Source organism: Tachysurus vachellii, chromosome 26 (assembly GCF_030014155.1).
Source record: "Tachysurus vachellii isolate PV-2020 chromosome 26, HZAU_Pvac_v1, whole genome shotgun sequence".
NCBI lineage: Eukaryota > Metazoa > Chordata > Actinopteri > Siluriformes > Bagridae > Tachysurus > Tachysurus vachellii.
The window spans coordinates 13,159,350-13,174,287 of record NC_083485.1 but is presented as its reverse complement, the minus strand read 5'-3'; the positions used below and the strand labels follow the sequence as shown (position 1 = coordinate 13,174,287).

General features: G+C 37.6%; 1 protein-coding gene across 2 annotated transcripts; it reads left to right on the top strand.

Moving 5' to 3' along the window:
- The first annotated feature begins 3,684 nt into the window (after window positions 1-3,684).
- Window positions 3,685-14,154, top strand: hnrpkl (heterogeneous nuclear ribonucleoprotein K, like). 2 transcript variants are annotated; one of them, XM_060862738.1, is made up of 16 exons: window positions 3,685-3,826; window positions 4,935-5,048; window positions 5,535-5,632; window positions 5,825-5,881; window positions 6,810-6,853; window positions 7,983-8,055; window positions 8,214-8,327; window positions 9,133-9,261; window positions 9,361-9,671; window positions 9,923-9,970; window positions 10,327-10,360; window positions 10,819-10,834; window positions 11,068-11,100; window positions 11,184-11,251; window positions 11,349-11,518; window positions 13,302-14,154. In XM_060862738.1, exons 2-16 carry the CDS (start codon window positions 4,988-4,990, stop codon window positions 13,330-13,332), a joined length of 1,287 nt encoding a protein of 428 aa, XP_060718721.1. In that variant the 5' UTR covers window positions 3,685-3,826; window positions 4,935-4,987; the 3' UTR covers window positions 13,333-14,154. The 2 variants fall into 2 exon arrangements, with proteins under 2 accessions (XP_060718721.1, XP_060718720.1); XM_060862737.1 differs by having other exon boundaries at window positions 10,321-10,360.
- The last annotated feature ends 784 nt before the right edge of the window (window positions 14,155-14,938 follow it).

Below are 14,938 nucleotides of genomic sequence, written 5' to 3'. Positions count from 1 at the left end.
TACAGAGCAGAAATGCCACTGCTGGGAGTTTGCTTTGCGTTGGAACCGTGGTTGCATGGGGAAAAATAACAGAGCAACCAACAGACCCCAAATCAGGCGAAATCACAACAACTGTACTGATAATTCACTAAAAAAATGTTTATTTTTTATTTTTTATTATTTAATTTTGACATGTTGTAATTTCTCACTGACGCTGGAAAAAGTTCTGACCTTATTCAACTTTTATTTCATTTCATTTAGCTATTTAATTTTACATCACAAAAACCTGCCATATAATATAGAATGATATTCCATATTATTTAATGTTATTTTATGTGCTTGATGTTTATGTGATAAATTAGTCTAGGTGTTCAGATGGAAATAGAGCACTAAAACAGTAAGTATAAAGTATAAGTATTAGTACAAAAACATTAAAAAATGTTCTTTGGTTAGTAAAAACAACAACAACAACAAAAACAATAATAATAGTAGTAATAGTAATAATAATAATAGCCTCAGACTCCTCTTTTTTGCTGATATGACTGGAACCCAATATTGTCTTTAGAGTCTAAAGTCTGCGGAATTGTTGTTAGTTGGCTTTTTTGTTTGTTTTTCTTGCACCATTCTCAGTAAAGAGACTATTACGAATGAAAATCTCATTTAAAATCAACTTTCAAAATCACTGAAAGCTCTGAAGCATTTCCCCTCATTCTAGTGTTTGAACAGTAACCCAATGTGAACAGTAATTCATTGAATTCAATGTGAACAGTAACTGTAGCTCTCAACCTACAATCTGAATCAGAATCAGCTTTATTCGCCAAGGTTGCTCACACATACAAGCAATTTGTTACAGGAGCTTTCCTACACATAGTATTATGAATTATTATACACATTGTATTAAATGCCAAGATAAATCATGGCAGAGGTCCCTGGTCTGAAATCTGCACAATTTCATGCACTGATCTGCTGCCACATGGTACTTTATATATAATACCAGAATAATTAAATACATAAATGAATATTAAAAATATACCAAATATTATGTACCAAATAATAATAAAATAGCATACAACTTACTAAAATAGATTAACGTAAATACATATCGAGATTTTTTGTTTTTATTGCTGTTTTTCTCTCCTTTGTCAATGTAAAATGAAACATTTTTCTAACAATGAAAAAAAAATTAATTCAATAAAATATCTGTACAAAGAACCGTAAAAAAATAAACTCCCAGAAAATTGTCACATAGAGAATAAGTGAAATGAAAAGAAAGACCTATTATTAGTTGACTGAAATGCATTTTTATTTCTGTTTTATCTGTATGAATCCTTTTTAAATTTCATCATATATGAAGCAAATTTCATCATATATGAAGCACATAAATAATATGCCATACTAAAGCTGTTAAACTAGCAGTAATGTTCATATAGTGTTCACTAAATCATGCTTAAATGGACAAAGATGCATGTAAATAGTTGCTTTAATTTTTCAGAGTGTAACATTTAAATATTTTACTAAAAATATCCTCTGAATTACATCTAAGGAAGATATTAAAAATAATCCACTTTTAAAGAGAAAGTTTTTTTGTGTCTTTACAAATCGGTTTCAGTTCTTAGATGTAAAAGGGCTTAAAAAAAATCTGGTTTTCTTTTCTCTAAAAAAAAAAATCTGGTATGGAGGACCTGCTTCAGAAATACACACTTTTAACCAAATAAAACGAGCTGTTTTTAACGGATTTTTACCACAAGAGGGCGGGGAAGATTATTACAGTATAGTTTTTCCCAGGTTTAGCTGTGTGTAGTCAGAATAAAAATAATAAGAGTTCAGTTTCTCATCAACAAAATGGTGGTGCTGTTAAATAAATACTTATAAGGTATAAGCAGCATACAAATGAACGCTGCAGGATTATATGACTTCTAACACTTCTTGTTAACATCCAGCACATCATTGTTTTTATTTCTGTCTTAACACAATAATCACAATTTTCATTGCATTAATAAACTCAATATCCATTTATAGCTCTGTTTAATTTTGGGAAACTTCCATGAAAAACAAATCGGTATTTGTTATCACTTACGTTATAGCAGCTATAAACAGCCTTTCTTTCACCAGCCTCTCAACCTTGTGCTTGTAATAAGTCTTTATTTATATATCAGAAGTGCTGATGTCCTCCGATGTGTATCTGCAGATTACCAGAAAGCAGATGCCCTTCTACAGTGCTGGAGGGCGAACACCAACATTTATAAAATTATATTGGCTCTTGGATGGAACTGCACAGTAGCTCAGATAGATAATAAATAGCACAGTTCCTCTGAATATTTCAACTAATTTGCAGCTTTCTGTCTTCTATCACATTACAAATTGTGTAGTCTATGAGTAAATTAGAAACTATGAAATATAGAAATATTTATATATTCTATACAGTGTTGAACTATGAAATATAGAAATGTTAAATATTCTATATTTAATATTTCTAATATTTATAGAAATATTAAATATATATTATAGAAATATTTAGATATTATATCAGGATGGTCTTAGCTGCACTCTTGACTTATATATACAGACCATCCTGATTATCTGAGTAATATCTGAAACTGCATAGAAATGATTAGCAGTGCCCACAAATAAGTGTAGAATTTTATAACTTCACACACACTTTTTTTTATCTTTGTTAAAGAAAATACTAATATTAGATATTATATTAAGAAAGCTGTTTACTCAATATTTAAAACATTCAGTGTTCGAAATTACAAAAGTATAAAAGCTCAAAACCTGTTTCCTGATTGGTTGGATGTTGGTGGTTCATTTTTAATTTTATCATAGTTTTAATTTCATCATAGTTTAATTTTATCATAATTTTATCATATTCTGCAGTATCTGGCTTTATTGAGTATCTGCCAGGGCTATCGGTGATGACTGGCTTACCTTCCAACCTAATATGATCACAAGGTTAGAACCAACTGAACTGAATGACACATAAACAAGTCAGACAAACCAAGTCAGGATTTTATGAGGTGTTCTAAGGTTTAAAGAAATAAAGAAAAGAATAAGAAAAGTTTTTATACTAGTCAATACTAGTCAGTCCGGAATTCAGTGTCCTTAGTCTGTTCATTCGTTAATTTTCAGTAAACACTTTACCCTGGTAAAGGTCTGGATCTTGAGGATTGTGTTGTTGTGCATCAAGGGTGTGTTGGTGGCTCTGGGTTGTTGATTAAAGGGTCAGGGTTCAAGCCTCAGCCGTGCTAAACTGTTGGGCCCTTGAGCAAGGCCCTTAACCCTCACTGATCCAGGGGTGCTGTATCATGGCTGACTTTATGTTCTGACCCATCCATTTAAAATTGGAATATGCAGACAGAATTTCACTGTGTTTAAATGTGTATGTGACAAAAATATAGGCTTCTGTTTATTTCCAGGACTGGTTGTGAACCTGTCCACAATAAAGCAGTTAGCAAATATAAATGATAAAGTTAATAAACGCTTTTTAGCTCCTGTTTTGTTAAAAATAGCACCATATATACTGTAGAGGAACATAGTGCTTGTGAAGCCTAATACAGGATTGCTAATGGTTGCTATGGCTATAAGGCTCCAGCCTATATTGTTAACGCAATTTAAGGGGGCGGGGCGGTTTGTGGTGACAGACATTCACATCAACCAATGGTTCGGCTTTAATAACGGTCTTGACCGTTTATATGTCCAATCAGAATTTAAGATAGAGTGACAATGTCCAATCACAGCTTATGATAGTCGGTTGTGTAAATATGCAATGAAATCGGGATAGAACGCGTAGCTCGATTTTCTTGGCCAAAATATCGAAGTGACGAGTGACGAGACGCGCCGTTAGCAGGTTTGTAACAGGGCTGTGCGATTTAGACTCTCTATCTATATGTAATAATTGACAGTAAACCAAAAGAACGCAGTAGCTCTGCAGTACGGCGTACGAGAAGCTATTAGCAGTAGCAATCCGTCGACATTTCATTAGCTAGCTAAAGGAAATGTGCAGCTTAGCCGGTTAGCTAACGTGTTAGCACGCTAAGCAAGCCACAAAATGGCGTTTGTGTTTTTTTTTTTCTTCAGCCCTTGTTAGCTAGCGTTAGCTAATTAACGACGTGACGTCTGGTTGCCAGGGCAACTGGATACACGTTTCTCACTCAAGCCTCTAATATGCTCATTTCCATGTAGGAAAATTATGTTGCTCGTGTAGCTAACATGCTAACGCGAGCCATTTTGTCATTGAGCTACAAAGACGCTTCGGTGTCCATGACGACTTTTAGTTCTGGAAAAAAAATAAAAAAATAAAAAATGACGTGAACACCTTCGTTTGAAATGTTCGTTGTGCTGTTTTTTTATTTTTGTTTGTGTTACTGAATTTAAAATGAGCTCCGTTTGGGTAACGCTATTAGCAGTAATGCTAACGCTAATGCTAACGCCGAGGTTAATACACACGCACCATTTTGAAAAAGTACAGTAGGCCTTGTTGCTCGGTTGATAGCCAGTTGTTTTATATCTAAATATATTTATATATATATATATATATATATATATATATATATATATATATATATATATATATATATACACACATATATATACAATTTATGTTCATGAGTAAAACCCTGTGACGTTTTGGTTTTGAATGTGTATAGACAATGTTTTGGGTCACGTTTGTTTTCCTTTTAACTTTTGTTTGAAGTTCCAGTTGAGATAGAAATGAATGTTTAGCATCATGTTTATACATCTTTTAATCCTACAACACATGATTTCTGATCCCACACTGACATCCCATTAGTTACTGTGTCCTGTTTGTTGTTATCTTCAGTCAGCATGACACACCACATACAGTACATCACTGGGTCAAAACTCAGACCAATACAGATCTGTCTCTGTTCTGATGGTGTATATGAGATCCTGTGAGTACTCAGATCAGCTGAACAGGGTTCTTTTCTGTCCCACAGCGTTTTCGCACGGAGAGGAGAACCCTTTCCTATTTTCTCCTTGATAGAAGACAATGGAGACAGAAATTGAACAGCAGGACGAAGAGACCACATTCAGCAACACTGACACTAACGGTAAGATTTAGCTTTCATGTTGCTGTCAGATTGAAAGGGTTCGAGTTCTTTGAGTGGTTAAACGCCGAATAGGACGTTCAACAAGCCCAAATGGGTGAGATAGTGTGGGCAGCATGAATGTGTTTGACAGCTGATCTTTTGTAAGATCTAGACTCATGGTAAGGAACTTAACAAGCCAGAGTTAACACTACTGTATCTGAACATGGTGTTCGATCAGATAAATATGATCTCTATTTCCTATGTCAACTGCTCTATAAGGTTGCTTATCATTTTATAAGTAATCTAACGTTTTCCATTTAGCAGACAAAAGCCAATGCTTTGGCAACAGCAGGGAAAACCTGTCTTTTATATATACTTTAAATGCTAAATTACTGAGCACAGAATAAAATATTTTTGTGTAATATATGAGTATGTTTTAAATATGAAAGGTGTGAAAATAATAGCTCAGGTTCTTGCATCATACAGTTGACGCTTCACTGTTAACAGGTAAACGCCCTGCTGAGGACATGGATGAGGAACAGGCCTTCAAACGCTCCCGGAACACAGACGAGATGGTGGAGCTAAGGGTGCTGCTACAGAGCAAAGTGAGTCATACTGTTGTGTACACTTTCTTTGGGTTTTACTTTCATTTACATTTTTTTAAATTGTCAACACCTTATAAGCTGTATTAACAGTTGTAGGGGAAATCGTGCTGTTCTAATGTCTAGAGATGTCTAAAGCATCTAACTGAACATTTTTCAATTCTAGACACACATATTTTATTTATTTATTTACAGAATGCAGGTGCGGTGATTGGAAAAGGTGGAAAGAACATTAAAGCGCTTAGGACAGACGTGAGTATTTCTGGCTTTTAGAAAGGGCAGTCAATAAATTTCTATAAAAGCCGGGTGGAAGTTGCCTTCAGATCATCAGCGATCATGATTTCCAATTTTTTTTTTGTTGCCCCAAATTTTTACTAATCATCTGGATTTAATCTCAAAAGAAAGCACTCTGATTTTATCATAAATTGAATAAATTAAACCTAATGATGTAGCTGGATGTGTAAAGATGCTAATCACTTTGCATGCTACTTGACCCTAAACGGGAAATCTTGCTCTCCGTAGATGGCTCACTAATGCAAACTACCTATAGGTTAGCTCATTTGGACAGACTCTCATGCTCTCTGAATGGAGCCTGAATGTGGGGTTTTAACATTTCAGTACTAAAGTACTCAATCTTAAGTCCTTCAGAGCATTCTGTCTCGCTCTCCCGGATAGGGATGTCATGGCCGGGCTATCCATTCTCTGCCAAAGCTTTAAAACAGATGTCTAGACTCTTGAGCTGACCCATAGTCTTAATTTCTTAAGTAACTTCTGTATTAGTTCTGTATCTAAACTGTCTTCAGATCTGTCCAGATCTGTTTCTTGTGCACTCGTTGCCAAGTCTCTTCAAAAAAAAAAAATTTCTTTTTTTTTTTTTTAACAATATAGTGAATATAGATTTGTATTCAATTAAAATGTATTCCTTCTCCCCCTTTTCCCTCTCCTTTTACTTTTTTGTTTTGTTTTGTTTTTGGCCACCTTCCTCTGTTGCCCATGTTCTGGATCGACATGTCCCTCCTGCGTTGCCCACCTTGATGTTGGCCCAACCTCCGCCCCTGAACGCCCGCCCACCTGACACCCCGGTTGGCCCCATAATCGTGCCCCTCCCTAAACGGGCACCTTACTTGACAACATGTGATTGAATGCCCTTGCCCAATGCCAACCTCCACGACCAATGCAGTACAATGCCAGTGTATCAGTCCCAGACAGCAGTGGCCCAGAGCGGTATGTCCCACCAGTTATTGCCTCACTGCCTGATTAGAACAGAGAACACATGTCTTTGATAACCTTCTGTTTCATATTAACATTTTTTATACACATAGTATCGCCCCTTTTTAAGAAACATGTATTGTACCATTTGGTTTTTTATGTCTTCTCCCCTTCCCCCCAACACCCCATTCAGTATTTATTTGGGACCTTTTTACTTTGAGATGTTTTATGAAGTTGGTGTTTATGACGCACAAAAAAAAAAAAAAACCTCAGGGAGAACTTTCCCTACTCAGTTTGAATGGAAGGAACACTGCTCGAATTGTTAAGATATTTATCTTTGTTGTTGTTGCTGCTGTTGCTGTTCCTTGCTCTGATATTAACTATTAATTGTTTAAAAAAAAAAAAAAGCCACATCTCATTCCTGTCTGTCTTTGTTGCCCACCATTGCACTGTTCTCAGCATCACTGTCTGACTTCAGCTGTCTCCCTTCTGTCTTCATCACTTGTCTTGTTGCCCCTGTTTCGTCCTTTACTTCCTCTTCCGTGGTTTTCTTTTCTTTTTTTTTCTTTTTTTTCTTCTCAGGCCAGACAGCAGGTTCCTCCTCTGTCACCCTGCTCCAGCTCTACACTTCACCTCATGGGCTCCACTTGTAGTTTCCCTTGTTATTTTTGCCTTTGCTTTTCATTTTGGGCTGAATTTTTTTTTTCTCTCAATTTTTTTCTATATAAAATGATCTTGCTCATCTTTCCTGGTGTACCATAACCCAGAGGCTTGTTATTTCCCCCCACCCCCCACACTGCTTCTCTCATTATCTTCTCAAAGATGAGGTATATAAAACCAGTAGCATTTTGTCATGGCTTGTTGCCCATCTCCGTAGGGGTTTTGTTTGCTGAATGTATTAAGGGTCCAATGCATGTCAGTGACTTGTATTTCAGTCCGTTGTGGGAGACCTAAAACATGTGTTCGGGTTTTTTAATTTATTTTTTAATTTATTTTTTTTAACCATGTACTTTTTTTTTTCTTTTAAACATTTTTATTCTCAAAGCTCAGAGCTATTTTCTGTGACTCTGTGGAAGTGAACCTGTATGTTAATTTCAACATCTTTTTGCCCTGGTCTTTCTATGCTTTCGCCTGGCCGGCGTAGCATCCTGAGCGTGAGTGCAGATATAGAGACGATCGGAGAGATTCTTCTGAAGATCATCCCTACTCTTGAGGAGGTAAAGCTTGGAAAACAATCTACATGGAGACAGTAGAAATTCTTTGCATGTATCAACACACATGTTACAGATGAGCGGGGTCAGGATTACAAGCTAGGCACACATTCGTTTTGCTTTTTTAAACGTTTTTTGAGACTTGTTCTCCTCCTGCTTGTCAGTACCAGCACTATAACGGGATAGACTTTGATTGTGAGCTTCGCTTGCTGATCCATCAGAGTTTGGCTGGAGGCATTATTGGTGTGAAAGGGGCCAAGATTAAAGAACTGAGAGAGGTAAGCTGTATAAGTTCTCAACAGAAACAACTCATTTTGCATGTCATGGATCACGGCTATCCGAATTTACATATCTGAAGGTTCCGTTGCTTAGAAAGGTCCAAATAAACAGCTATCAATACTGAATGGTGACAATATTTACCTTTTTTTTTTTTATTTTATTTATTATTTATTTATTTATTTATTTATTTTTTTTTACTGCTTTTAACCATTAGTAATTAATTACCGAAAAAGCCTCTGTTAAAAATAACTCGCTTTGTCAAATAGAGTAGGAAGTAAGCATGTTCTAAAATGATTGATTTCCATTTGTAAATGGGTTTCTGTTAGTGTTTAAAGAATTAGCTGAAACAAAAAACGTCTAAAACATGTTAGCAATAGTCCAAACTACGTATGATGTATAAATTAATAGCTGTGTAACATTTTGCATGTGGCAAAATTTATCCTTGCCAAAATAACACCACAGAGTGTTTGATGACTTTAGCAGAATATCTTACTGTCTAAAAGTTCACGATGCACCATCCTAGACCGATAGCTGTGAAAGTGAGACTTTTAGAAAACGGGCTAGAGATTGGAAATGACTAATAAAAAAAAATGTACAAATTAGATTTTTTTTTTATGAAAAGGATGATCTTGTTACAAATATCTTGTACTGAAAATAAAACAAAATTCATAACCGTAAGAGGATCGTAAACTCTTATCTGTATTGCATTAATTGTGGCTTCTGTGTCACACTACACTTTCATGCCTTTTGTAGCTTTGATTTGATATTAACTCCATTTTTCTGCCGTTCGCTATCTTGTCTCAGAATACCCAGACGACCATTAAACTCTTCCAAGAGTGCTGCCCGCATTCGACAGACCGTGTGGTGTTGGTGGGAGGAAAACCTGACCGCGTGGTGGAGTGCATTAAGGTCATCCTAGAACTGACGTCAGAGGTACAATTACATGTTCCCACTGATTTGATTTTGTAATCTGATGCAGGAGGCAATTTGGAAATCAGATCGTTTACACTCACACTCTCTTTTCCTTCTTAGGCACCTATTAAAGGCCGTGCTCAGCCCTATGACCCAAACTTCTACGATGAGACCTATGACTACGGCGGCTTCACCATGATGTTTGAGGAGAGAGGGCGACGTCCCATGGGAGGGTTCCCCATGCGCGGGCGAGGCAGTTTTGATCGTATGCCCCTCAGCCGTGGAGGACGCCCCATGCCCCCCTCTAGGCGCGACTACGATGATATGAGTCCCCGCCGTGGACCACCTCCACCTCCGTTAGGGAGAGGGGGCCGAGGTGGGAGCCGAGCCCGAAATCTGCCTCTTCCTCCTCCACCTCCTCCCAGAGGAGGGTAAAAAAAATTTAGCCTCATTCTTTAACCTATAAACAAAACAATGTTCTTATAATGAATTTCATTTAAAACTTGTTTCCTCCTCAGCCTGAATGTTCTGTGGTTCGATTTTGTTTAGTAGACTTTAACCCAGGGTTAAGAAGCATTTATCCCTCCTCATTTGTCAGCGTTTTGAGTCTAACCGCTCCATTTGTTTTTGTTCCGTTCGGTTCTGTTCTTTGGCCAGCTTTGACAGTTTTATTGTTTTGCAGAGGCGACCGGTTTTCCCACCATCACGGCAATCTAGACGACAGACCAAGGTAAGTTCTTTTGTGGATGACGTATCAGTGGCTATTTTTAGTCGGTTCAAACGATCTCATAAGCACTAAAGTAAAAAACAGCTTGTCTCAGATATATCGGTTAGTCTATCAGTACCACAAGCAACACGTGAACTGCTTACTTTTAATCCAGAAGGACTCCAAAATAACTCAGAATGAATAACAAACTCTTCAGACAATTCACTTTTCATTTCGCTGGTGTTTTTGGTTTAGCTGATAAAGACCACGGCAGATATGTAAACACAAATGATTTCAGTCTGTTACGTAGCACCTGAGTAAATGTGCCATCTGAAGGAGCCACACAATTTTAATTATTTCCCGTTTGCTCTAAGTGACAGAAGAGGAAGACCCGGAGATCGCTACGAAAGCATGGTAAGGCAAAAACCTGTTGTATGACCCTGCTTTGTCACGCTGTGTGTGTGTGAGAAGGATGTGCAGTTTGTGGGGGTGTCTAGGGCTGGAGAGGAAGGGCCAGATTTGGAAAAGGGTTTGAGAAATCTGAGTGGAACTGCTTGTTCTGTCTGTGAAATGACAGGGTAATGGATGCATATGCTGTGCACGGCTTTGGCCTGCTGTTGCTAGGCAATGGATTTTTTGAATCACCTGTTGCCTTGGCAACCAAGGAACAGATAGATGTAGGTGAAAGCCATCACACTCACCAATGAACTCAGGGCAAAGCTGCAAGCGCAGAGCCTTTGTCAAGCGTTTTAATTATTTTTTTTCTTTTTTGTAAATGTATATGTGCACACGTGTATTTTTGATGCATGTATGTTGGACTAACTCTCTCTCTCTCTCTCTCTCTCTCTCTGCCTTTTTCTCTGATTAAATAGAGTGGAGGTGGATATGGTGAGTGTTGTTCAGCTTTACTCCCATAAGCACAATCTCTCTCTCTCTCTCTCTCTCTCTCTCTTTCTCCCACACACACACTCAAGGTTACCCCTAATCAAACATGTCAGAACACGGCTCTCAGTAGCTGTAGTGTTCCCTTGCTTTCTGTTGCTCACATCTTTCTCTTATACATCTAATATCTTGATAACCATTTTTTCCCCCATTTTCTTTCCCTTATCTGATCTCTGAAGACAATAACTCTTCTTGGGAACCCTTCCAGTCTGGTAAGAGTTAATCATATCTTTTTGTACAGACTTTATGAGAATAAAAAAAAAAAAAAAATTCACGCGTTAATCTGTTTCTACAGGTGGACGAGGCTCTTACGGCGACATCGGTGGTCCCGTCATCACAACACAAGTGACTATACCAAAAGATGTGAGTTCTCTCTAACCCTGTTTTTTTTTTACTCATCTCACACACTGTACAGCCTTAACGGTGTGCACATGACCTAAACAACATCGTCCTGTGTCAGTTGGCCGGCTCGATCATCGGAAAAGGCGGACAGCGTATTAAGCAGATCCGTCATGAGTCTGGAGCCTCCATCAAAATCGATGAGCCTCTGGAAGGTTCGGAGGATCGTATCATCACCATCACAGGAACACAGGACCAGATTCAGAACGCTCAGTATCTACTGCAGAACAGGCAAGTTTACAGACTCAGCCTGACAGCAGGCTTTTCTCACACACACACACCATTTTTTTTCATACTTCCAATACCTTTTTTTTTTTTTTTTCTTTTCTTCCAATTTTCTTCTTTTTCTTCACTGCAGCCTAATTTATTTGAGTATTCGAATGCTAATTGATGTCTATGTTTCTAAATTTTAAGTGTAGTATCACCTCAAATTTTTGAACGTAATGTAAATTTTGTATTTCTGTGTATTCCAATATCGTTGAGGTTGTCACGTTACATAACCAGAGCGAACGTGGAGCATATGAAATCATCTAACATCAATTTAGACTGAATGCCAAGCGATGTTTAATTCACTACATGGGGGATGTGGTAGCCTAGTGGTTAAGGTGGTTAAGGTGTTGGGCTACCCAATCGGAAGGTTGTGAGTTCGATTCCCATGTCCACCAGGTTGCTCCTGCTGGGCCCCTGAGCAAGGCCCTTAACCCTCAATTGCTCAGTTGTATAAAAATGTAAGTCGCTCTGGATAAGGGCGTCTGCTCAGTACACGATATAACAGGGTGCATGACTGTCAGGCAATGCAGAAAATATCGTTGTTCAATAATTCTTCAGTTATTCCAAAGACTGACTATGTGTTGAACTGATTGCTGCCATTACAACAAACTCACTGTGTCTGGTGAGGCAAATTTGGCAGCACAATGATGCACATTTTAACAGAATTTATGCTTTGTGTTTGTTTTTGTTACATTTATAATTAAACAGTCAAGATGTAACGACAACTTTTAGACTTAAATGCTCCTGTTTTTTTATTTAGTCGCCGTGAACATGCAGCTTAGTTATAGACTGTGGTTGTGACCTTTAATAAGCTACTAATTTGTGTGCTCTAACCTGCACCTACTTTAATGACACTTGTCTGCAAATGCTCTGCTCTTCTCTCTTTTTGTTCTTTGGGGGAAACGCGGTGTCCGGATTATTCGAAACAAATCCAAACTAGCGCAGTACTCGGAGCCCAGGAGAGTGCAAGAAAGCTGGCCTGCTTCTGTGTGGAAGACTTGTGATTTTGTTGTTGTTAGTTAGATGAAGTGACAACAAATCACGGTCTGCCCCATAGCACAGGCCCAGGCTCATCTGCCCTCCTTCCCCCCCCTTTCCTGTTTCACTAACCCTGCCCTAACTTTCACGTCTGTTTCCTTTTAAACAACTTCTCTTGTGTGTCTGTGGAAGCTCGCTCTCTGTCTCGTGCACAAGCTCGACTCTGTTACTGTGCATCAAGAAGCTGTTTTGTGATTTGTAATTAAATAACGTACAACGTACAACGTGGCACGCTGCTGTAGGAAAATCCGATTCCGCAGTAACGTGTCCTAAAGTGTGTTTATTCCTCTTATACCGAAGCGATTTGTCGACACTAACAACTTTTTATTTATTATAGAACGACCTCTAACTTTTACCTGCTTGTAAATTAATGCTAATGCTTCGTTTTTAGATGATGCTCCTTTGGGATTAATAGAGTGAGCTTTCTGTCAATCTGACATCATAGAAATTCAGTACATTTTTAATATTTATTTTTGTAAATGACTATGAATTAAAAAATGCTTGTGTGTTTGGTGAAATACAAAGCAAATGTAAAGGGCTGACACCGGAGACTCCTCGTCAAAAATTAGACCATCTGTTTATATCGAGCTTCTACAATACAAGCCCTTATTAATAAACGGTTTGAATGCCGAATACGTCCAGTTTAATATAATTCTGTAGGTTATTGTTGTCTGTCTGATTGATTTGCGTGTGGTTTCTCTTCCAGCGTGAAGCAGTACTCTGGCCGGTTCTTCTAGAGGACATCAAGCAAACACACATACTGCCCTAGCCGTTTTCCTCAAGCTTCTTTTCCGAGTCTACATTCCTCTGCCTCTTCAGTAGATGTGTCCCTCGCCACTCTCCTAACACCTTAAAGAAAAGATTGCTGGGGAGGAAGAACGATCTTAAATTAGCAGATTGAATGGATCTCGAATTCTTTTCCTTCTCTTCCCCTGTGCTTTGACTGCATTGATTTAAATTTTTTTTTTTTTTTTTTTTTTGTATTCTTGTTTTTCCCTGTGATTAGCAGAGCTGCTATGTAAAATCCATATTTAGCCTGAGCAGAGCTGCATGCCTGGTTTGTCTAACAATTCAGAATGTAATCTTTGGTAATTCTTTTTGTTTTTTATTTCCCTTTTGCCAGTTTTGTCGTTTTCTTTCAAAAAGTTGAAATGATGACATGCAAATGTCCAGAGTTTTAAAATCTTTATTTAATGAATGTTTGGGTGGGGAGGAGGGATGAATATGAAGTTAAAGATGTTGATCAATTTTCCTTTTCCCCAGTTTTGATCGATTTGGTGTGGACCGACCGTAATCTCACCGATATCAGGATCCGTTTAATCTCATCGATGCTTGTTTTATACGTCAGTTTCTACGATTTATTATTATTATTTTTAAACATTTTAGACCGGGTCTCTTCAAAACACAGATCATCTAGAGGGATTTAAAAAAAAAACACCTGTAAAGGATTTTCATTGCTCTCATCCCCATCACTGTTTTCTGGTTTCTGTGTAGAATGTGCTGTGAGTCTAAGTAATAAAGTCTGTGCCACTTTTTATTAAAAATGCACTTCTATCTTTCCTCTAGTGTCGTTTTGCTTCACTTTTAAACAGATGTGTTGGTGATGGTATTACGATGATGATGAACATGCTTGCTTTTACACTCAAGCATGGACTATGCAGGTCTGGGCTGAATATTTCTGTTCCTGTTTAAATGTGGAAGTGGTTTTGCATTTAGTATTACACACACACACTGAAGGTGAAACAAAATAAAGGAATGAGTGCAAGCCAGATATTTGTAAATTTAGTGTGGTGTTCCAGAATTGTAGTTAGCTTGTGAAATGAAATACACACATTGCCTGTGATCTGACACGAGAACATGCTACACCGAAAAGCAAAACCCCCGTTACGTTGTCGTTACATCACTCTATATCTTTGTTTTTAGTTATTGAGATGCTGTAATAAATTAATTCATTTTCCCATTGCAATGCATTTTACATCATACAGTATGCTGCTGTGGTGCCACACACTATCCCTGTCCAATGAAGGCCTTGAAAGCATTATTTTCCAAGAGGCATTACTGTCTATTGAAAAGAATGCCCTTAAAAGGCTTTTTTTTTTAAAGATTTTTTGCAAGTTAATATGACTAAAATACCCACAGCTCATTTTCAGGTCCAGCTAGTCTGGATTCATGCCCATTTCCTGCCTTTTCACCTATAAAAGACACACAAGATACTGACTAAGAGCGCCCCCTTGTGGAGAAGCTCCACCATGATTATTTTTTACTCTTAATAAATATAAACAATTCTTTAGTAGATCTTTGAGTAGTTAAGGTTTCATGGTAAATTGCAATAAGTAATTGGCA